The sequence below is a fragment of the Cavia porcellus genome, unplaced genomic scaffold (genome assembly GCF_034190915.1).
Source record: "Cavia porcellus strain 051 isolate PalLab524CR breed Dunkin Hartley unplaced genomic scaffold, mCavPor4.1 scaffold_21, whole genome shotgun sequence".
Taxonomy (NCBI): domain Eukaryota; kingdom Metazoa; phylum Chordata; class Mammalia; order Rodentia; family Caviidae; genus Cavia; species Cavia porcellus.
The window spans coordinates 16,890,972-16,914,026 of NW_026947504.1; the positions used below are offsets into that span (position 1 = coordinate 16,890,972).

The following is a 23,055-nucleotide window of genomic DNA, read 5'->3' on the forward strand; positions in this document are numbered from 1 at the left end:
GCAGATGGACATCACACATATACAGGAGTTTGGGACTCTTAAATATGTTCATGTTTCCACAGACACCTGTTCTCGCGTCATATTTGCAACAGCAGAAACAGGTGAAAAAGTGTCTAATGTGATCAATCATTGCCTGGCAGCTTGGGCCGCATGGGGCAAACCAAAAATATTAAAAACTGATAATGGACCAGCCTATATAGGCAAAGCTTTCAATGAGTTCTGCAAAATGATGGAGGTTCAATTAAAACATGGTATCCCATACAATCCCCAAGGTCAAGGAATCATTGAGAGGGCTCATAGAAGCCTCAAAAAAATTTTACAAAAACAAAAAGGGGGAGTAGGCCAAGGCCTGGCCCCAAAGGCACGATTATCCATGGCACTATTCACACACAATTTTTTAAATTTAAATAATGATAATCGCTCCCCAGCTGTGGAGCACTGCAACCCTTCCCCCAACCATAAAGGGTGGGTGAAGTGGAAAGATGTCCTGACAGGACAGTGGATGGGCCCGGATCCAGTGGTCAGCTGGAACCGAGGCGCGATTTGTGTTTTCCCACAGGAACCGGGACGAGAACCACTGTGGATACCGGAGAGACTGACACGGGCAACAAAGCCCTCGACTGAAGATCAGACCTGCCCTACTGGAGATCCATCACAGACCAACCAATAAGATGAATAGAAATAGCGGTAGCCCGAAATGGACAAGAAGATCCTCAGGCATATGCATGGCTCGCTCAATTGGCCCACGACCGAGTCTAGATATGGCGGGCATCCCTCATTCTCCTCCATAAGGTGACAATACACAGCAGGGTAGATGAGTCAATGACGGGTAAGAGCGTGCCTCCCCAGCACGACTCGACCTAAGCCAGGCCCTACCCCATCCTGCACGTAAGCCGCTGGACTGTTAGATGCTGCCCAGGTCTAAATTTCTCTCTGAGGGGATTTCTTTACGGAGAGGAAATGAGTGCAAGCTTGTGTGCATCCAGGTTCCGTCCAGTTTGTGCCTGGCCCTAGAAAAAGGACGAGGGCCTCAGGGCCTTGGCAGACCATGGGACGGCCGACCAGGGTCTAAGCCAAGGACCTACGGTGGGCCTACGCATAGGGCATAAGCCTCTGCACCCAGTCCAGGAAGGGCTACGATGCGCACATTTATAAAAAATAAAAAAGGGGGAGATGTTGGGAGCCGCAGCCCCGAGCCCGGTCGCCTCACTTGGCGGACGTGAGGCCTGTAGTAAAGAGTGAAGCCTGAGGTAGATTGCCCCTCCCATCGAATATGTTAGTTTCCTGCTTACCGCGTAAACAACCCGCTCAACAATATAGTCTGCCTGGCAACTGATGATGTTAGCCAATCAGCTTGCCTTGCTTACTTTAACATGATTGGACACTGTACCCGTATATATATACTGGTGCCACCCCTGGGAGGAAGTAGAAGCCAGGTAGAAGCCCGGAAGTAGAAGCCCAGAAGGAGCCGCAGAGAGCGGACCGATAGAGGCTTCGGGGCAGACTGAAGCACAAAAGGAGCCGCGGGGAGCGGACCAAAGGAGGCTTCAGCTGGGAGAACCCAGGGCAGGCTGTACGGAGAAGGAAAATAAAAAGAAAAGGTTGTCCACTACCAGACTGTGTCGTGTGTCCTTCCTGCCGGCCGGGAGCGGACATCGACATTGCCCAGCATCGTAAGAGAAAATATAGTAGTGCATATTGCTAGCCTGGGAAAAGATCCAAATTCAAAGTACAGTTTCTACTAAATGCATATTGCTTTCCACTACCATAAAGTCAAAATATTGTGTGTCAAAGTATCTTAAGTCAGAGATGGTCTGTGTCTTTATACAAGGAGGCTATTTTTCCACTATGTCTATAGTAACCGTGAAAGGTCCAAGATACACAGTTAAGTGGGGAAAGCAAGGCACAAAATAGAATCACCACATTTGATGGGTGGAGATGGTGGAACACGGATATTTCTGAATACATGGGAGCCCACTGACATTCCTGGAAAGATACACTGAAAACAGTAGCTACCTTGGGAGAATCACCAGGAAGAAACGGGGCTTTGCATGATGACAACTTTTCATTGTGCTAATGTATTTTTCAATAAATAGAAATTTTTCTTAATAACTTTTTTGTTTTTTGCAGCGCCAGAGATCAGACCCAGGGCCTCATGCTCACTAAGGGAGCGCTCCAACACTGAGCTATACCCTCCGCCCCAAATGTTTTGAAAAGTAAAGTGTGTCTACCATGTGGCTCCAGAAAGCAAAGGTGGTGTTGTTATCTGTGGCATATAAGTGAAGTTGTTTTCCACCTGGAAGGGGAGGACACAGAGTTCTAGGGCCTTCTTAACCGCCTCGTCTTCCTTGGGGCCATTTGTCCCTGGTCTGGTTGCCTGAGACTCCTGTGCCTGACAGGCTGCCCTAGCCATGAATTGCTATGAGACTCTCACTAAGAAAGTTTAGAAATGGACACTTTTTAAAAAATCCCACAGGAAAATCAACTTACTTTCAGAAAAGGCAACAAAAACATCAGTGTGATTTAGGTGAATAGAGCCTTGTCTACACGTTGTAGCTTAGTCAAGTTGCCTTGAAGGCCATATTCATGCATAAGTTCACCAGATTCTGGAAAATTCAAAATGAGCCATCAAGAGTACCTTTGTTAGTTTCCACTGAGCAGCCAACAGTGTAACACAGGAGTCTTTGAAAAAGCCACCAATACATCTGTAGCTAAATTGTGCTGCATGGAAATACAGCAGTTTTTAAACATGTACTATTTTGGGTTTTTTTTTTTCCCGTGAAGCCTCACCAGCATATATAACTTTTTAATAGTTAACACACAAACAAACATCTTAATCATTTATTTATTCCTAGATTGTCTGAATTGGGGTTCTGCTATGTTGTCCAGGATGATCTTGAACTTTGGGGCTCAAGTGATCCTCTCACATCAGCCTCCTGAGTAGTTGGGACTACAGGCATATGTGCAATTACACCCAGAGCCATTTTATTTTTATAAAGGAGATGAAGTGAGATGTAGCTACTATCAGGGAACTTTAAACTTTAGATCTAGGATTTGGAGGGGCTCATTGGTCAGAACCAAGCAAAAAGCCATATTTCTAATGTATGGCAGATGAAAAGTGAATCATGTTAGAAGGCAAGAGGTGTCATGAAATGCTTTGACAGTGAGAGAGAGAAAAAGAGAGAGAGACAGAGAGAGAGAGAGAGAGAGAGAGAGAGAGAGAGAGAGAGATCTCCTGGGGTTGAATTTATCCAAATGATTTGACTTCTCTCAATCTCAACTTTTTTTAACTGGAAGTAAGGATACTTCCCTCATAAACTTATTCAGAAGAGTAAATGATGTATGAAACCCAGGCAAAGCATCCACCAAGTAGTGAGGGCAACCCAGCTAGCTCTGATTACATACTGGAGTGCCCATGGTGTCAGTGCAGGACTGACCTTAGTTACCAGAGCCCTACTAGGTAAGCCTGAGAAACCTGCCGGATGGAGAAGGGAGGCAAGGCTTCTAGAGGTGTACAAGGCCACACACTAGCTTGTAGAGCAGGGATTATGATTCAGGCTTGTTCCCACTATGCCCATGCTCTTTCCAGAAGATCCACGTCTGACCAATCGTATTTTTTGTTTAGTTTCTCTTTTGATTAGTATATGTTTGAAATACATAATCACCGCATTTGGCTAGGTGACCAATCCTGTTGGTCTGCATCTGGATCCCAGCTCAGGCCTATAAGTGCTTTCCCTGAGGCTGTAACTTAGACCCAAAATGACCTGGAGATGAGTTTATGAAAACACCCTTGCTCATCCTATGAATGAGCAACCAACTAACACCAAAACTCTTTGTCTTTAAGACCATGGCCTTTTCATTACAACTTTACACCTGATACTGTTGTAGAGACTAAGGGCTTGCAACCTGATATGTGGGAGGATTTAAGGAGAGACAAAGCTATTTTTAAAAATGCTCTCACTTCTAACTTTTAAAGACACTTGTAGTTAAAGTATTTTTGTTTCTATGCATGAAGATTTAAAAAATGTTTTTTCATAAGAATACAAAGTGACCAATTTTATCATTGAGTGGAAGTTAAAACTGAGATTCTTTTTAATATTAGTCCTAAGTGGCATTTAGGATCTTCGCTGTAGGTTGCTACAATGACACTATTATAGACGGAAGTGTAGGGTTGGGTTTGGTTTTGGTTTGGTTTGGTTTTCAATAATCAATGTCTATCAATTACATTCTGGAAATGTTCCAGTGGTAAGGAGCGTATCTGCTTGGAATCCACCAAAGCTATGTTCCTTGGGTTGGAAGGTGAGAGGGTGAAGCATGTTTTGCTCTATCTGCATAGATTACCTAGTTCACATCAAAGTAAAATAAACTTTTTCATTGTCTCTTCCTTGGAAATCTATTTGGTACCACAAAATTCTGCCAAATTCTTTTACCAACAGTGACTTATCTGTGACAATTTTCCATGTAGCTCCAAATTTTTTAGAATTGTCAACAAGTCATTCCAATAAGAACATGCTCTCAATTAGTTCATGTTCCTGTCCTGTGTCTTTAGAAAATGATATTTATTCTTCTCTTGCTCTGGAGTTAGATGGAAAAATCTTCTCTTCTGTGACTTGGAAATGAAGAGCACATCTTAATATGTCAGATTTTCATAGGCTCTTTGAATGTCTGTATCTCCCATTTCCAAAGCCTTTAGTGTATCTTCAAATCTAAAATGAAGTTATATCATGTACAGGTACAAATTCCCTATCATGAATGTGATTTATTGAGTATACCTAAAATGTATAAACTTTATTAATAATTACAAATACTGGCTGATTTTCATCAAAATACCATCTATTAATTTCTTCTCTAAGGTGAAGTTTAAGCTGGAGAGGATTTCAGTTGCGAACCCAATAGCTTGACTGAATCCATTTTCACCAACACAGGATCTATCAATTAATTTTAACTTTGCGTGTAACCTCTGACCAAACATAGCAGATTGACTTTGTTCTGTTTTAAAGTTCATTGTTGCAGGTTAAATAGGACTACTAGCAACGTTCACTTTGTCTCCAGACAGTGGGAGCTCCAATGTGGATTTTTTATGGGACCTCTCTGATGTTTCCTTAGAGCATGCCAAAAAGCACATCCTCATCATGTAGAGTTTAACCATCATCTTAAAGTAGTGCTATAAAAGTGGTTATATGGAACTTCTTGTTACTCAAATACAGTAATGCATTAACTGGTTTGTAAGGTTAGAAGTCAATGCTGACTGGCTTTCTTTGTTCTTGTTACAGTTGCTTCATAATAACACAACCAGTCCATCTGGAGGTGCTTTTCAATAACATTTGAGTCTTCATACAATGTAACCAGCCCCCAAGACTGAAAGACAGTCACCAACTCATCTGCTAACATCTTTGCCACTCATGAACTCTGGCCTTACGCAGGAACAGGTCATGATATCATGCCGTGGGCCACCTCTAGGTGCTTAAGGAGCTTCTTGACCTTCTAGATTTCTATATTCTTGTCAGCAGCACTGAAGTCTCTGGCTGTCTTCTCTACTTCTCCTCCCACCAATCCTGGAATCTCTGATTTAGGACACTATCTTCTCCCTCCATGTGGCTGCAATCCACTCATCTGGGACCTCAAAATGAAAGCCTTAAGCATAGGTCTGCCAGTCACCTCGAAATCACCAGAACCTCTTAAACTGGCCAAATACTGAACAGATCTTCCTGGCCTGGTGCTCAGTGAAAAGATGTACCTGTCAGTTTGCTCCTGAAGTTTGGAGCACTGGAGAGTGAAGCGACAGAGGGATGAGAGCTTGCTATTTCTCTCACTACCCGAAAGCTGGAGAAAACCTCAGAATTCTGACTTAATCTAAGAGCTCAGCTCAAAACTCCAGACTGTGCATGCACTACCATGCCTGGCTCCGTTCTGCCGCTTCTAACTTTCTAAACGAGTTTCAGTTTATACTGAACTGGAGAAAAAAAACCCAATGGGAATGTGTCAACTACCCTCACATACTAACACAAAAAAGCTGTACCTTAAGAAGCTGCCCTTGGGGCAGGGATATATGCCCGCCTGGCAAGTGCAAGGTCACTTGCTATGTAGGCACTGTGCCACTGTGCCTAAAAAAAAAAAATCTGCCCTTTAGAAAAGGCTGGGAGTGTAGCTCAGTGCTAGAGCACATACTTACCAATGTATACGACCTGGGGTTTCACTCCAACACACACACACACACACACACACACACACACACACACACACAGGAAGTGTGTCTCAAATAATGCTCTTGACAGCAACACATGATACAAATTGGAGACTTGGTCTTTGAAATGAAATCATAGGGGCAAAAGAATTTGAACCTGATGGTAACAGGTTATGATGATCATTTTGGGATGAAGGTGAACAGACAAAATAGATTCCAAATTTAAAATATTCTCTGATGTGTATAAGAAGCTCACAAACGAGGCATGAATTTGAATTCCTAAAGTCTGAATTAGACTGGCATCTTATTTACACATACATATTGCATACAAACAAACACACATGCACACACACACAAGCACACACATAATCCTTCATTTGGGCAGAGTTAGCAGTAGGTGTAATAACCTTCTGGGAGAAACCGGTAACACTATTTTGTACACTCTAAAATCCTTAAAGGAAGGGTATTAAATTAAATTAGAGTCCCCTGCTTACTTCTCTTGTGAAGCCCCATCCAAGTTGTTCAGTCAGTTGCAGGGTTTATAGGCCACTTGAGGGCCTGCTTGTGTGCCCTGCATACTGTCCACATCCCACACAGTTATTTCATCATCTCAAAAGGCATCGTGCCTCGTGTTTAGAACAAGCAATTTAATGGGACCAGAAGTCAGAAATTCAAATACAGGGTGTGGCGAGGGGAGTGGACAGAAACACAAAGGAGAGATGGGGACTCAGGCTCCGATCCAAGGACACGGCTGCTTCTCAGCCCTCATCAGATTCACCCTGTGGAGCTGTGGGTCCAGTTTTGACCAACTTTCACCTTTTCAAACTTATAGCCCAAATATTTATTGGAAAATATCTTTTGTATGAAGTATTAGCCACAAATTCAATTTCTTAAAAAGTATAAACAAAAAAATTCTTTAAACTTAGGCAGCCAAACAGCATGTCTATCTTCTGAGTATCAATTTGAACACTCTCGATTAGATATGAAGGTTCTCTCTAGTTCTAATTGTCTGATTCTAACTTCCTGCTGAGTAAATCTTGGAACAGTTTCACTTGACCTCTCTGGGGGCTCTTTCCTCCTCTATGAAATGAAGACATTGATTCCTTGGTCTACCCACTAGATTACTATGAAGATTCATCAAGATATTAAAATCATTTTATCAATGACAGGAACTGGCAATGGTGAAATGTCGGAGACCAGAAATTATAAATTGAGAGTAGGGCCTAGAAGATTTTGTGATGCTGGGACAAGACTACCTCAGCACAAAATCACTGATACCCTCTGCATCATCTAACTTGATCCTCATCAACACAACAGCCTCATCATTTTAAGGTCATCAGTGCCAGGTCTGGGAATATAGCTCAGTGGCACAGTGCATACATAGCAAGTGCAAGGTCCTGAGCTTGATTCCCAGTACCAGGGGAAAAAAAAAAAAAAGAAAGAAATGTATCTGAATTTCCCCATCTCAATAAAATTATTTAAAACGAGATCCTCACTGCCCTCAGTCATCCAATACCCCTCTGATTATTGTGTGCACCCAAACAATAGTGGCTAATTTGGAGTGTCATTGTCTCTTCTCATCTGAAACACTGACCTCCCAGGAGATTTTTTATGAGTTACTAAATTTGTTTTTTTTTTTTTTTCTTCATCCTTTGCTGTTGGGCATCTTGGCCTGTTCCCCAATCGTGAAAAATTACTATAACACAAGGATAACAACCTAGAAGATAAAACCTTATGTGATGAAGAAATGTCCTTCAGTGGATTTTACTGTGTGTTGTATTTGAATTTCATTAAGTATTCATCTATAGTGAAAAGGTCAGAGAGACACTTACCCTTCCATCTGGAGTTCTGGGACCAGAGTAGGGTGGAGCCTCACCCATCAGAACTGGCCACACATCAAAAAATTCCTAGGAGTTAAAAAAAAATTGCATGTTTTGAAAATAGACCAAGAAAAGGTGATTAAGAGATTCAACCTACATTAAAGTTGGAGGGTGAGAAAAACTCACTGAAATCTAGGCTGAAAGGTAGCAAGACTCATGAGCATCAGAAGATAATCCCACCTGCCTGTAAAATAATGATGAACCGGGCCCATCTAATCATTAGCCATAAACATGAAAGTTGAGTTGGGCACCCTCGATACTGTGGAACACGACACGGCAAGTGGGGTCTCTGTGACGGAGAAATTTATCTTAAGGACATGCTAAGGATTTGTTTCTTCTGGGTGATTAGAATGAGATTATCAATTTTTTTGGCTTTTTGAGACAGGGTCCTGCTAAGTAGTCCAGGCTGGTCTTGAACTCACAGAGATCCATCCTCCTGCCTCAGCCTCTCAAGGGCTGGGATTACAGTTATGTGTCAACATGCTCAACAGAGATTCTAAATTAATCATACATTTTTCCATAATAAATTTTGTTGCATTTGTAATCAAGAGAAAAAAATGTTTTCCAAACAAGAAAGAGAATACAATGTGCCAAATGTAACAGACAAAACCATATATAATGTTATCCAAGGCTGACACCTTGTAGAGCAAACAAAATCTAATTTAGGACTATATTTTTGTATTTAGTTTCAGCCATTGCCAGCAGCCAACTGGTCAAATAACCTCCAAATCAGACAAGTGCTTAGCTGGAACCAGTTCATTTATTTCTGTACTTCGCTTCCTAGTTTAATCTTAAATATTTCACTGCCCACACTGTAAACTTTCTGCCTGTCTTCTGGTTCTGAGTGCTACCTAATTCATGAATTATTCTTTGCTCAAGCAAGCTCTGTTAAGTGTGTCTTAAGGTTTTCTTTTTACATGGCTAAAACACTGGCAAAAGAGGGGAGAAAAGCCAGGAAGGAGGTGCACATCATGCTGTAAAAGGCACTGAACCCCACACAGGCCCTTGCCTGCTACTTCTCCTCTGGTTTCGCTTATATCCAGAGCTGCAAAGCCTGTGTTGGGCCAAGCATGGGTTTGGCAGAAAAGGCTTCCCTCTTTCAGAGCCTCTGTTCTCTCGGCTGTATTATCTGGGGACAAACAGTAATCCTCAAGCCCTCTTACTGAGGATAGAACCTAGCCCTGCCATCGTGTTTCATTGCCCCTCTGTTGTTTAAACACATGTATTACGATGGTTAGTATCATCCAGAAGACAAACAGAAAGGAGTCTACATGAAACCCAGTTTCACATCCTCAGCCTTTTGCTCAGTTAGATCCTTTTAGTGGCTTACTGACATCAAGAAAAAAATTCAGCTTTAAGTGAAAGTGAAAACTGGAAACTTATCTGAGCCCTATAACCTGCTTGCTATTGGGTGCACAGAGATGAATAAGGCAAAGTTCGTGCCGTAAGAGAATTTATTACTGTCTCCAGAAGGACATAATGAAGTTAGTATAGTAAGTTAGTATAGTAAGACAGATAGAATATGAACCAAAACAGTAACGGGAAGAGAGCATAAATGCTAGTGGGACCTAGAAGAGAAAGTATCATTGAGCCGATACCTTGTATGACCAAATTCTAAGTGGACCTAAAAACTGTCCCACAAAAAAGAGAAATTGTGAAACAAGGTAGAAAGTAGGAAACATCTATGTCTCCTTCCAACTTCCTTTCTTCCTCTTCTTTCATTCTCATCAGCTTGCTGAGATACAATCTACATAGCATATCCTATGATTTGCACATGGTTTGAGTATGTCCAGAGGCTCTTGTGCTGGAAGCTTGGTCTCCAGTGTGGCAGTGAAGACATGGTGGAACCTTTAAGAGTGATGCCTAGTGAAAGTTGTTGAGTTCTTAGGGGTGCTGTCCTTGGAAGGGATTATTGTAGCTTTTGATGGACCTGATAGTTCCTCAAAGAGTAAGTTATTATAAAAAGTAAATGTGGTGCCAAATATTTCTGGCTTCTTGTCATATACAACATGTGATGATTTGTGCATATGGTTCCATCACTGTGATGCAATCTGCTACCAGAGGTTGAACAGATGGGGCTTCCCAAGCTTAGACTTTCGGCCTCCAAAACTGTGAGCTAATTACATCTCTTTTCATTGAAAAGTAACCAGCTTCAGGTATTTTTATAGCAGCAGAAGGTAACTAAGATATGATACAATTAATCCATTTAAAGTGTACAATTCAAAGGCTTAATGACTTTTTCACAGTGTCAATAGCCTAAGGCCAAATAGCCTGAAGGCAAGTTCTTAGAGTGACTGAAGGCCACTTAGCCTACATTTAATTGCTAAATCTTCTTCCATCTTTGGGGGATGAGTAAGTCAAAATATTCTTGCCTACATGTGGTTTTCCGTTTTAGGAAGGAGCTCAAAAGGGCAAGAGGGAAGAATCTTACAGTATGGAAAGGACTGAACCTGGGGTCAAGTCATGCTACAACCTGGGCACCTGGAAGAATATGACTACCTAGAAATTCTTTGGATTGAGCTGAGGCTGCAGTGCCGGGGGTAAAGTGTATGTTTATCATGCATGGAGACCTGGGTTTCACCCCAGCACTGAGAAGCAATAACAAGTGGGCACAGCAGTATCTATCTGTGGTTCCAGCTACCCAAGAGGCAGGATTGCTTGAACCCAAGGGCTCCGATTTCCTCACCTTCTGCTTGGTCATATCTAGCAGACCCACAGAATATCTGTCACAGTTGAGAAAGGCGCGGACTGTGTACAGGGCTTTATGGAACTGTCTCTCGATATCCGTAAGCTCCTCAAAGACTTTGCTGCCAGACCATAGCAGTATCTGAAGAAGTACAGAGACACACTCAGCATTCTTGACACACAAAGCAGTACTTCACTAAGTGAAAAAGTAAGAGTTAATAGAGTTTATCACATTTAACTCACATAATGCAGAGAAAGAAATGGGATAATTATCCCAATTTTATAGATGGAGAAACAGGCTTAGGTGAAATAACCGACCAGTTTACATGGAGTCTAATCCTTTTCATTTTATATCATAGACTAATAATAATAATTATAGTAGTAGGGCTGAGGTTGTATCCCAGTGGCAGAGTACTTACCTAACTTTCACAAGCTTCTGGGTTCAATGCACAGTATTGCAGAAATAAATAACTAACATTATTGAGCATAAGTACCATATATATATTATCTTATTTAATATTGATAGTACTACTTTGAGAGTGATAACACAATTATCTTTGTTTTTGAAATGGAGAGACTAAAGCTTAGAGAGAATAAAGGACCAGCTCAGGGTCTAAGAGCTACTTAACAAGCAGATACTCAAATCTAAACCATCTGACTTAAAAATTCTGCACATAATGCTTGGAGACATAGCTTTACCAACACCTACTACCTCATACCATTAGGAATGCTAGGCAGAGACTCTATAAGGCATCCCAGGCCGCTTCGTTACCGTCTGTTCTGCCATCCCCGAGCCCACAACTGCTTTAGCAAAAGGACCTGCATGCTCAGGCCACTCCTTGAGCCAAGCTCCTTACCTGGCCACGTCGAGTCTCACAGTTGTGCATGTAACTCAGGTGGAACACTTTCATGATTAGATTTGCAAAATTGAGGTACTTGAGAAGAATCTAAAAATGAAATAGAATGCAGCAAACAGATGAGGAGGAAAAATCCTTCCTCTAATAACTTTTATTATCGTCAATAAATGCCTGAAAGTTTAAAAAGCTGTATCAGAAGCAGTTTGAACACAGGATTCTAGAATGGAAACTCATGTTGCACTGAGTATAAAACTCACAGAATGTAGAATATCAATGTATTAATAGGGTATATTTTTAAGAGGCTACTATTTACAGGTATTCCTTAACAAGCTACCTGGTTAATGACTATTAGACTTAAAACCATAACAAGCATTACATGAGAGATATCTGTGTTTAACTTGATAAGTCACTTACATAAACTATCTAGTAATCACAAGGATACTGCAAGGTGGACACTGTAAAAACATCCCCATTTCACAAATAGGAAAACAGATATTGAGAAGATCGGTGACTTACCCAAGTCTAACAGCTAGAGATTAGAAAAGATAGAACAATTAACCCTTCATTCCTGACTCCAAAACCCACCGTTTGAAACATTATTTTGTCTCCCATCCCTTAAAGAGAATCAGACAAACATTTGCCTTACATATGAGGAAGTTGAGGCCAGGCCAAACGGCAGGGCTCAGGGAACTTTGTGAGCTAGGAAAATGAGCTAGAGCGGCTGCCCGGCACTTCCCCTGGGAGGCTTACCTCTTCATCTTTCTTGGTGAAGTGGGAGCCCTCTACTTTATTCACAGCCATGATTACAGCCACTACGTCTTTCCCATTCATTATGGGGGTAGCCAGGATGTTCTTGGTCTGGTACTCTGTGAGGTTGTCCACAAAGTCACAGAAATGCTCATCCTAAGGAAGGCAGAGGCAGGCATGGGTAGGCAGACAAAGAGGAATAACAGAACAATCCAGAGCTGGCAAGGGAATGGAGACATTTCCACCTATCCTGCTTCAGCAAGGGAGGGGCAAGCAAACATAACTTGCGCCACGGAAATCTACAAAGTCCAGTAGAAGGAGCTCTGAGATGCAATCAACTGAGGACCATGGAAAGTGTGCAAAGCATTGTGGGGGCCCAGGATGGGAGGGAGATGATTACTGAAGAGAGAGGTTTAAAGAAGGGTTTCTTGAGGTGATAACATTAGAGCCAAAATAAAAAATTGAGTGAGAGCTATGAGGGAGTTGGGGAAACACCCTAGTGAGTACAATAGTGACAACAGCTGGCAGATGCTGTGCATGGCAGTTTATCTGTATCACTACATTTCGAGAACCTCTCAAGAACCTATGAGATGGCACCATTAGTCTATCTTACAGGGTGACCTGTAACTCAAAGTTAGTATTAGTTGTGAGTGTGCATGACTACTACTTCAGCTGTACTACTTCTCAAAGAAGCCTGGATAAGGTTACAGTGGGTTCAGGTCATGGAATGAAAGCATTTATTATCTAACAATCCATTTCTAGCACTACACAGCCAGTCCAATAGCTATCCCCATTCTACAAAGCTCGGTGGAACCCCCTGTATGTAAGGCCAAACACTGAGGCTTTGGGTGACTAAGATGCAAGCCACTCACAGATAAATCTGTAATACTAATACAGGAATAAGGACTTCAGATTATGGGAATACAGAGGAGTACACTCCCTCACACCTCAGTATTACCTGGAGAGGCCGGTATTGGCTGCAGTGCAGGCTTTGTGGTTAGAAGGAGGAGTCAGATCTTGGATTGTTATCTTAAATTTGAAAGAAATCACCTTTATGATTCCTAGGGATGGTTAGTTTCTCTTTATCTGTATTGCTAACCTGAGCTAGCCCAAACATGTGCAGTGCTTGCTGTTCTGAGAATGGAAATATATCTCATAGAATCAGTTCAAGCATTACTGTTACTTGAACAACAACAAAATTCACAGAAGTTTGCTAAAACTAAGTCTGCAGAATCTCTCCCATGATTCAGAAATTCTAAGGGCTATTGCTCTGTGTTTTTTGGATTTCCTATAGCTACAATAGGATTAAGTAAATGGGCAGAAGCATTGTTGTCAGTGAAGTTGTTTCAAGACAGGTGAAGGGTAAAGGAATTAAGGGAAGCCTCTGTTTGCATTAGCGCTTAAGGATTAAGCAAAATCTCTAAGGAGGCATTAGCCAAAAAGAATGCTGTGTCATTCTCTAAGGATGCATGTGAATTCTTTAGCAAAGGTGGAGGCGGGGCATGCACAGATACATTTCAGGTAGTCAGGTCAGTCTCTGTTAAGGAATACAAGCACTTGGGCTTTCCTGCAGCTGACGCAGAGGTTTCAAAGTCTACCAGAATCCTCTTTCCCTCTGAGTTCTCAGCCCTGGAACTCTCTTCTAAGTGCTCCAGTAACCAGTTAACTGGTGCCCACCTGATCATCATCATATGTATGTTTTTAGCATATGAAATACTCTTAAAAACCATGTTAAAACACTGGGGATTTAGCTCAGTGGCATAAGCTCCTGCCTTGCAAGCATGCAGTTGTGAGTTCAATCCCTGGTACCAATAAAAAAAAATCCCAAAAAACCATATTATAGAACCTCAGGTAGGGCTGGGGATATAGCTCAGTGGCATAAACGCCTGCCTGGTAAGCGTAAGGCCATGAATTCGATCCCCAATACCAAAAAAACAAAACAAAACAAAACAAAAAAACTCTTTGAAGGCTGAGGGTTTAGCTGAGCAGCACAAGCACCTGCCTGGCAAGTACAAGGTCATGAGTTTGACCCCTGGTACCAGAAAAAAAAAGTCCAAGCTTTGAGGCACTGGACCCTGAGCAGTGAAAAAGGATGGACTTCTTGCCCCAGTAATACTTACATTTAAATGGGGAAGACAGAGAAAAAGCAAGTAACAGCTAGGCTTTCCCTTTCCACCATGTAAAAACTGCCTTGAAGAAGACAAGTGGTGATGAATGTAATGGAAGGGATGGCAGGCTGAAGCCACAGTGGTTAGTTACGGTAGCGGGACGGCTTCTCTGAGGACCTAATACTGAGCTGACTGAGAAGACTCAGAGGAGTCATGGGGAGGGCAGTCCAAACAGGGGCACAGAGGATGCAAAGCCCAGGAGGTGGGAATGGAGAAGTTTGAGGAACAGAAAGATGAGTGTGTCTGAAGCATGGAGACGGGGAGGGTAAACAGAAACTGAGGAAGTTAGAAAGGCAGACGGGAGCCAGATCCAGTAGGACTTTGAGGCCACAGCCAAGAGTTTAGATTTCAGAGTGCAGTGCAACACTGCTTCTCACCCCTGACTGTCCCGTTCCCCTTTACAGACATCCATAGTGCCAAGCTCTAATGTACCCCATGATGATGTGGGGTCAGGAGTTTGTAACCCGGGAAAAAGTAAAACAGGAGCCTCATTAGCTTTCCTAGCTAATGCTTATTAGGAGTTAAAAACAAACTTTACCAGAGATAGTTCCCTAAGAAATAAATCAAGGACGAATGTAGAGAAAGAGAGATAAAACATAAGAGACACCAAATGGCCTTGGAGACCAGAGACCAGAGACTAAGGGAGACTAAGAGACCAGAACAAGACTGACAGAGTACAGAGAGAGCCGAGTGCAAGAAGCCAAGCTGAAGTAGCCCTCCCTCCCCAGCTCCAGTGCAACACAGGAGACACAAGAGGGAGGGCTGCTAGCTTTGGGAAAAACTCTCACACGAACTGGGTGTCGTGACATGCACCTGTAATCCCAGAACTGAGGATTGCTATGAGTTTGAGGACAGCGAGTTCAAGCCCAGTCCAAACTACACAGTGAGACCCTGTCTCAGAAAACAAAACAAAATAAAAAATCTCAGACAACTATATACACACACCTCCACACTAACATACATATACACATATATAGTCACTCTGGGGTCATCATGTTTATCATATAGTTACACAGTACGGTGGACATCTACATGTCCCTTTACTGATTCTAAACTAACCATGAATAAGACCTTCCCTTGCCAACTAGCTGCCCATCCCTTAAGATAAGGCCCTGAAAAGTAGATCAATAACAAGTAAACAGACAGAAAAAAGCTGCACATAGACCCCCAAAAAATGGTATTAGGCAGAGGTGCCTGAAAGCCAGTGCAGTTATGGTAAGTTCCAGTTTGGGGGGAAGGGTCTCTGAGCCCCCCCCCACACAAAAAAAAACAGCTGTAAACAAAGGACCCACGGGTCCGCCATCTTCCAGAGCCTCTGCCCTAATTCTTTCTTTTCAGGGTAGCTATCCATCTTTTCCTCTTCTCCTTCCTTTTCCTCTTTACCAATAAAATATCTTCCATTCATTAAACTTTGTCCCTCTTTTTTTTATGGGAGCTGAGTGTATGATCCCAGTGGGCTGTTGGTACAGAACAGGGGTGCTTGGCCCCTGGATACAATAATAAGATATATTTATTTAGTAATAATGAAGTACCAGGCCCAGTGCCAGACAACTTACATATGTTTCTCATTATCTTGTATGAATCCTGCCACTCCAAACTATCTTCTTTCTCATTCATGTTTGTTGAGCCCTGGCTCTGTGTCGGACACTAGATAAGCCAAGATCAACAAAATGAGGTTGCCCTTATTCGGTCCACAGAGTAGAGCAGTATTTCATGTAAGACGTGAACCCACAATGCAAGCCACAATGGGAAGCAGATTAGCACAGAAGGAGGGATTTAACCTGGGGCCTCAGAGACAGAAGCCTAGGACTGGCTGAGAGGCTACTTAGTACAACACCAGAAACCAAAACCCTTCTGTGCTTTAGTTTCCCCTTTGGTAAAATCAAGAGTGGTGGATCAAGTCCTCCTTGAGGTTTCTCTCTTCACCACTGTCCTGAGTCTCAGGTCTCCAGGAAGGAAAGGACAGGAGAGGCAGACTAGATGTGACAGTCCCTAGGATGATGGGCTTCTCAGGTTCAGCCTTCAGAAATGGAAGTGGCTGGGCAAAGGAGTGTTGGAGAAGAGCTGTCATTTATTCCTTGGCTCACTCAGCCAAGGACAATGAATACACCCACTGTCCCAGCTGCTGGAGTAGGTGCCAGTAACCAGGGATGAGTAAGACGGGCACAGAGGGCCTCATGGCTTTTCTGCTGGGAGAAAGGGTTACGATTAATGCAAATAAGTACTGAATAGCAATGAGGCATTCTGTAATTAATAAATAAAACACAAGGTTCCCTGTTAGGGCCTGGGGATTTAGCTCAATGGCACAGCACCTACCTGGCATGCTCAAGGTCCTGAGTTCAATTCCCAGTACCAAAAAAAAATTCCTGTTAAATTACAATTTTAAGTAAATAAACAATTTTAGTTGGATATCAAATACTGCATGAGATATATTTTTACTAAAATATTATTCTTTGTTTATCTAAACTTCAAACTTAGATGGGTGTCATATTTTATCTGGAATTTCTAATTACAACTTTTCCTAGGGTGATTGCCAGGATAAAGGGGATCTGCTAGGGTAGGAGGTACATTAAAGCCCTGGAAAACTCTATGTATAGTTTCACATTTCAGAAATGCAGTGACTGGAATCGTTTCTCAAGTTTTTGTGGAACATTTCTCACTTGTTAGTGGCCCAGGGATAACCTGGACCCCAATCCATACCATTGACCTCCTCCATTCACCTTTTACTGTTTAGCAGTCAAGATTGTGTCTTGTCCTTAACCAAAAATTGGGTAAGATTTTCCAAGGAGAACAAGAGCAAATAGCTGTGTACTCAGCAAATACTGAGTACACAAGACTCCTTGGGCTGGACTTACTTCACCCCTAGGCTGAGTCACAGCCAGGGAAATTGCCCTAGGCCAATAGGTTCTAGGGAAAGACAGGTGTGGCTTCCAGGGTGAACTCTGGGGGTTAAGCAGGAAGCAACAGTCCATCATTTACATGGAAATTCAGCAAACTCTTGGGCCTGAATCTGTTGGAATCAGAGAACCTTCCTAAATCTTCAATCCTATAATGCTAGAGTCTATAGAACCCTTGTTCTGTTTTCCCACAGGCAGAATCTAAACCACAAACCCAGTACAGCATCTGTCACTTAGAATAGATCCTTAGCAGCAGCAACAAAATAATGATTATAAAAATAAAAAGGAACTATCGAAGTGAGTTATTATCATGTGCCAAGAATACAGCAGAATGAGAATACTCCCCTTGTTTAATCCTTATAATGCCATGAGGCAGCTGTTCTCAGTGTTTCATATAGTATAAAATGAACTCACACAGGCCAAATGATGTGCAAAGGCTGTATTCTTAGAAGGTGCCAGAATTCACACCTAGATGTGATCTCAAAGTGTAAGAGTTTAGCTTTCTGGCATAGGATTAGAAATGACCTTTCTTCCATGACTCTCAGTCCATCTCTCTCACTTTAAAGACAAGGAAGAAGTACAAAATAGTAAAGAGCAAAGATTGTAAACTCAAGTCCAGAGTTCCTGGGCTTAAATTCCTTCCCTGCTACTTGTGTACCTTGAGCAAGTAATTGAACATTTTTAGCTGTCAATTTCATCATCCAAAGGACAGAGATAATAAAGTTTTTCCATAAGAGTTTAACAAAGGTTGAACTCATGAGATAGTACTTATGATTATGACTAAAGTCTAGAGACAACTGAAGGGAGATAAACTCCAGCACAACTGGACAAATCCAGTAGAAAGCCTTTTGAGTACCGAGCAATGCCAAGGGGAACCAAGGGAAGAGAGGGGCAGAGATCAGCCCCATGGGGGAGATGGCCCAGTGTGTTTCCCTCTGAGGCCCCCGTCTGGGTTTCATGACTCATTTAGATTATCGCAGTATTAGATTCTTGCAGTAGAAGTCCTATCTTGGCCCTAACTCTTTAGTGACCTTGGGTAGACCCCTTCTCAAGGTCTCCAGGGTCAGTTTCTTTAACAATTTAATAAGGCAGCTGGATCAAATGATATTGCCAGCCCCTCTGCCACTCCTAGAAACCTCAGACACCACCCTGAAATTAGACCAGGTGTAAGGTAAGGACAAAGTCAAAGTGTCTGGGGGCTGGATCCTTTTTGGTTAGTAAATATGACCCTGATGAATTTGCTATTATGAGGCCAATACTCTTTTAGGCAAGACAGGAGTTAAATTATTCCATCATTGTTCAACATAAAGCAAGTCTCATGTTTTATTTACTGACCACTTGCTTTGTTCTGGACATTGTGCAGGATCCTGGATAACAGGTGAATAAAGCAGACATGGTCCCTGACTCCAGGGCTTACTGTGATAGATGACTTCAGGAAGGAGGCTCTAATGTGAAGATCCACGAAGACTTCCCTGAGGAAATAACTTCTAAACTGAAACCTGTAGGAGTTGACCCAGGCAGAAGATTACATGGGCAATTACTTGTAGCCTTTAAAAGTTAATGTCTCAAGTCAGATATAATCCCAGAACTCAGGAGGCTGATGCAGGAGGATTGCCCAGAGTTTGAGACTAGTCTGGGCCACATAGTGAGGTCAAGGCCAGCCTGAGTACATAGTAAGACCCTGTCTCTAAAAAACAAAACAAAGAAAGAAACAGCAACTAATGCCTGAAAAGGGGAAATGATTTGCCCACAGTGATCAAAGAGTCCCTGTCAGAACGGAAAATAGAAACCCATAGGCCATAAGACTCTTAGAAAATAGAGCCAAGGGCTTAACCAAGTGATCAATGTTAACATTTATAGTAATGAGACAGTTAAAAATCAGATCTCCTCATGCAAAGTATGAAGAAATCCAGTATCACTTTGGTGATATTTTTGCCAGGAATGCACACCTGAATCTAAATCAAATAAGCCCAAACAGAGGTATATTTCTGCAAAATACTTGATCTGTACCTCTCAAACATATCAAATTCATGGGAAACACAAACATACTGTGCAGCTGTTTCGGATTCAAGTATATAAACTAAACAAAAAGGACTACATAGGTATAATCAAGAAACTGGCAAAAAGTTACTAAGAATTGCTTATTAGACAACAGTGTCATGTCAGCATTACATTTTCTGAATTCAGTCACTCAAGAATACATTAAAAATGTCCTTGTTCTAAACCTGTAATCCCAGCACTCAGAAGGCTGAGACAAGAGGATCACCTCAACACCAAGACCAGCCTGAGCCACACAGTGAGTGTAAGGTCAGCCTGAAGGACATATGCAGCAAGACCCTACCTCAAAAAACTAAAACAAAACAAAAAAATCAAGACAGAATGAAATATTTAGGGCCAAACTATCATGATAGCTGTAAGTGCCTCCCACATAAGTCAGAAAAATGGAGCGAGAAAGCAAACACGGTAAGTCATAATGATTGATGAATCTGGATGAAATACAGTCTTTTGCATTATTTTAAAATTCCTCTGATAAGTTTGGATTTTTTTTCCAAAACGAAAAGTTATAAGCCCTCGGCATGGTGATGACACCTATAATCCCAGCACTCAGGAGACTGGGGCAGGAGGATTGCCCAGAGTTAGAGGCCAATTTGGGCTACATAATGAATTCAAGGCCAGCCTAAACTACAAAGCAAGACCTTGTCTCAAAAGAAAAAAATAGTTGTAAGTAAATGAATAAAGGTGCATTGCCATCACCAGCCTAGTCTAGGAGGCCAGCAGCTCCCCAGCCCACTTGCACCCCAGGATTCCAGGGAATAATGTCTCGCTACTCTCTGTTATGGGGAAGAGAGTACCTCCTCTGTGTTGGGGACATTGGTAAGCTTTTTAGAGTGTGCAGTGTGTCCCACGACACCCATGTCCAGCGGGAAGACGATCTCTGAATCAGGCACGACCAGGCAGTCTTCAAAGACAGCATCCTTGTGGACATTGAAGAGCCGGGTAGCGAGCTCTGCAACACCATTACGGGCCCTGTACATGAACAAGCTCATCCGGTCTGCCTGCAGGAGGAAGCACAGCTTTTTCATGACGTTGAAGATGCTCTTCTCTGCATGTAAATTTTCCTGGAAGTCCCGTATGAGATCAAAAATGATTTCACTCTCTTCCACACTGCTCAGTGAGTGGTAGCTGCTGAAGTCCACGGCTGTCTCCTTGGCTCCAAGAAGCTCTGAGATAACCTTAGCCCGGTAGTGGTGGTCATAATACTTTTTGGCAAAGCCAATATTTGAGTCCAGAAACTTTTCCACCTCTTCTGCTGTCACCTCACCCATAGCTGGGAATCCCTCTGGTTAACTCAGTGCAGAGGCCACGATAAAGGGCTTCGGAGGCAGTCTGTGGCAAGGCGAGCAGAATGCACTGCTACAATCTGGACTTCTCCAGGTCTTGTCTGTCAGTCTCACTGACAGGACCGCATAGAAGCCAGAATGAGCTGGGGAGATTAAATCATTAATATTTCCTGAGAACAAGGATTACAAGGATCAGTGCGTTCCAGATGCTGCTGGGCCTGCAGCAGGAGAATGTGAGAGTTCCCTTTTACTTTGGTCTTCTAAGAGCTGAGAAGAGATCTCTGCAAAAAGCAGGTAGTGAACTTAAAACATTACTCAAGTAGAATTTGCTGTAGGCAGCACAAGGTCTTCCTCTGTACATGTGTTTTCCCTGCCCTCTGTGAGGGTCACTGCTTAGCAGATTGCTCGGCATCTCATGGAGATTCAGATCTGACTACTCTGTCCACATTTCTCCACAGCAGAAATGGCTGGAACCAAGAGACTATGGCCTGTTACCTCCCATCACCTCCCCGGCATGGGCTTTCAGTTTGCAGGGTCACAGTTCACAGCCCTGTTTCCTCCTGTTAGGGGTCTGTCACTATGGGCTCAAATTATTTTATAATCTCTACACAAAATTCATTCTCAGCTTTAGGTTACAGTTGACTTTCTACCTTTAGGATTTTAAGGGGACTTATAAGGACTACACACCTTTCATCTTTCTTTTATTATAAAAATAATATATGTTGGTTGCAGAACACAATACAGAGAAGACAATAAAATCAACCATAACCCTGCTGCTCACAGGCAAACTCTAGTTACCATTTTTGCTTCAATTCTTTCTGAAGAGGATTATTTTTTAAAAAGTCTGTTTCCCTTCAACCTGCTTGATCTTTCTTTTGGTGCATTAATGTGCCTTTTCTGGCATCAACATCTACCTTACTGGGTTGTCTGTCAGAAATGCACACAGTGGACTCCGGGAGAACATGGCGGACAGACAACAGCAACTACCGGAGGCTCTCTGAAAGGCTCGGCTCAGAGGCCAGGAATGATGCGGACTAAGGAGACACGAACCGATAGAGATATGCTCTGCTGACTCAGGAACGAACTGGGCTGAGAGAAACCAACTTAGAATACAGTCCTGGTGCTAAAATAGGAACAGAAAAGATTCGGTGTGGAGGCTGGACCCCGCGCCATTGGAAACCGCGATTTGGGTTTCCCGCTGCCCGGCGGCTGGCTGCTTCCACAAGCGGCTCGGCAAGGAGAGACGCGCCGAGCTCTGGGAACGGGAGTCTGCGAACGGAGTCGAAAACAGGACGGACAAGGAGGCGTACACGAAAACTGACTGGTGGCGAGGTGAGTGAGAAACTGACCCCCTACCACAGTTTGACTCCAGCGGAGGACTTTCTGGGCTCAGGCAGTCCTGTAAGAGCAGGGCGCGGTGGCAACTCCAGCCACACATTCCCCTCTCGGACGGGATTGGTGAAAAGTGCCTGGCCTGAGTGACGCTGCTGGCGGACTCCCTAGGCTGGCCTAACCCAGATCCCAGAGCCTGACGGTGGCCCGGAGGAGCGACTGACTCCCACGTAGGCTGCCTCCTCCGCAACTCCCTGGTGCGCAGCGGCGGGCGGGAACAACTAGCCAGCGCAATTTGATCAGGCTGTGGCTGACAGGCAGGGAAGCTGGGCCTCCTATGTAAGCTTGCATTTTATAAGGAACAGAAAATATGGGGAAGGGAAGCAACAAGCAAGGCTCCTCGGCCCCCAATCCTGAGAAACAGGCTATAGTGGACACCGCACCAATATACATTAAGCGCCATATAGAGAGCCTCATAGACCAATTCAGGAATGAAGTTATCAACGACCTGAAGCTAGAAGTATGCAGAATAGTTAGAGAAATGCTAAGCACCACCCAGGAAAAAGCAGATGGTGGAATGGAAGAACAGAAAAAGAGGGGAGAATTGCTTGATGGAGAAAACAGAGAAAGCATTGAGTATGTGAAGCAGGTTCAAAGGGACTATCAAGAAATTAAGAAGTCTGTCCAAGACTGGCATAACAGCTTGAAAGAAACTAAGGACAAACTATCTGAACTGGAGGGCAGACTTGAAATATGGGAGAATGAAATGAAAAACTTCTTAAAAATAACAAAGAAACAAACAGCAATAATACAAAGACAAGAAGATGATAAGAGGAGCCATAACTTAAGGATTAAGAACATAAAAGAAGAAGTAGGGACACAAACAAGTGAACTACAAAAGCTACTCACAGAAATAATCCAGGAGAATTTTCCTAATTTAGCAAAAGGTAAAGATACTCAGATG

The 23,055-nt window shown here is 42.8% G+C and overlaps 1 protein-coding gene across 12 annotated transcripts in view; it reads right to left on the reverse strand.

Annotated features, from left to right (window-relative positions):
• The window catches only part of Pde6a (phosphodiesterase 6A), a 145,361-nt gene that overhangs the window by 47,714 nt on the left and 74,592 nt on the right, over positions 1 to 23,055 (reverse strand). For 9 of the 12 annotated variants that reach the window (XM_063232369.1, XM_063232364.1, XM_063232368.1 and 6 more), the window contains 4 exons: positions 12,357 to 12,509; positions 11,607 to 11,696; positions 10,751 to 10,891; positions 8,017 to 8,091 (listed from right to left, as the gene is read on the reverse strand). In XM_063232369.1, the coding sequence (XP_063088439.1) occupies positions 8,017 to 8,091; positions 10,751 to 10,891; positions 11,607 to 11,696; positions 12,357 to 12,437 (387 nt within the window). In that variant the 5' untranslated portion in view covers positions 12,438 to 12,509. Of the gene's footprint in view, positions 1 to 8,016; positions 8,092 to 10,750; positions 10,892 to 11,606; positions 11,697 to 12,356; positions 12,510 to 20,270; positions 21,034 to 23,055 lie in introns of those variants that run through there. The other 3 variants (XR_010041677.1, XM_003477345.4, XM_063232360.1) reach the window with 3 other exon arrangements.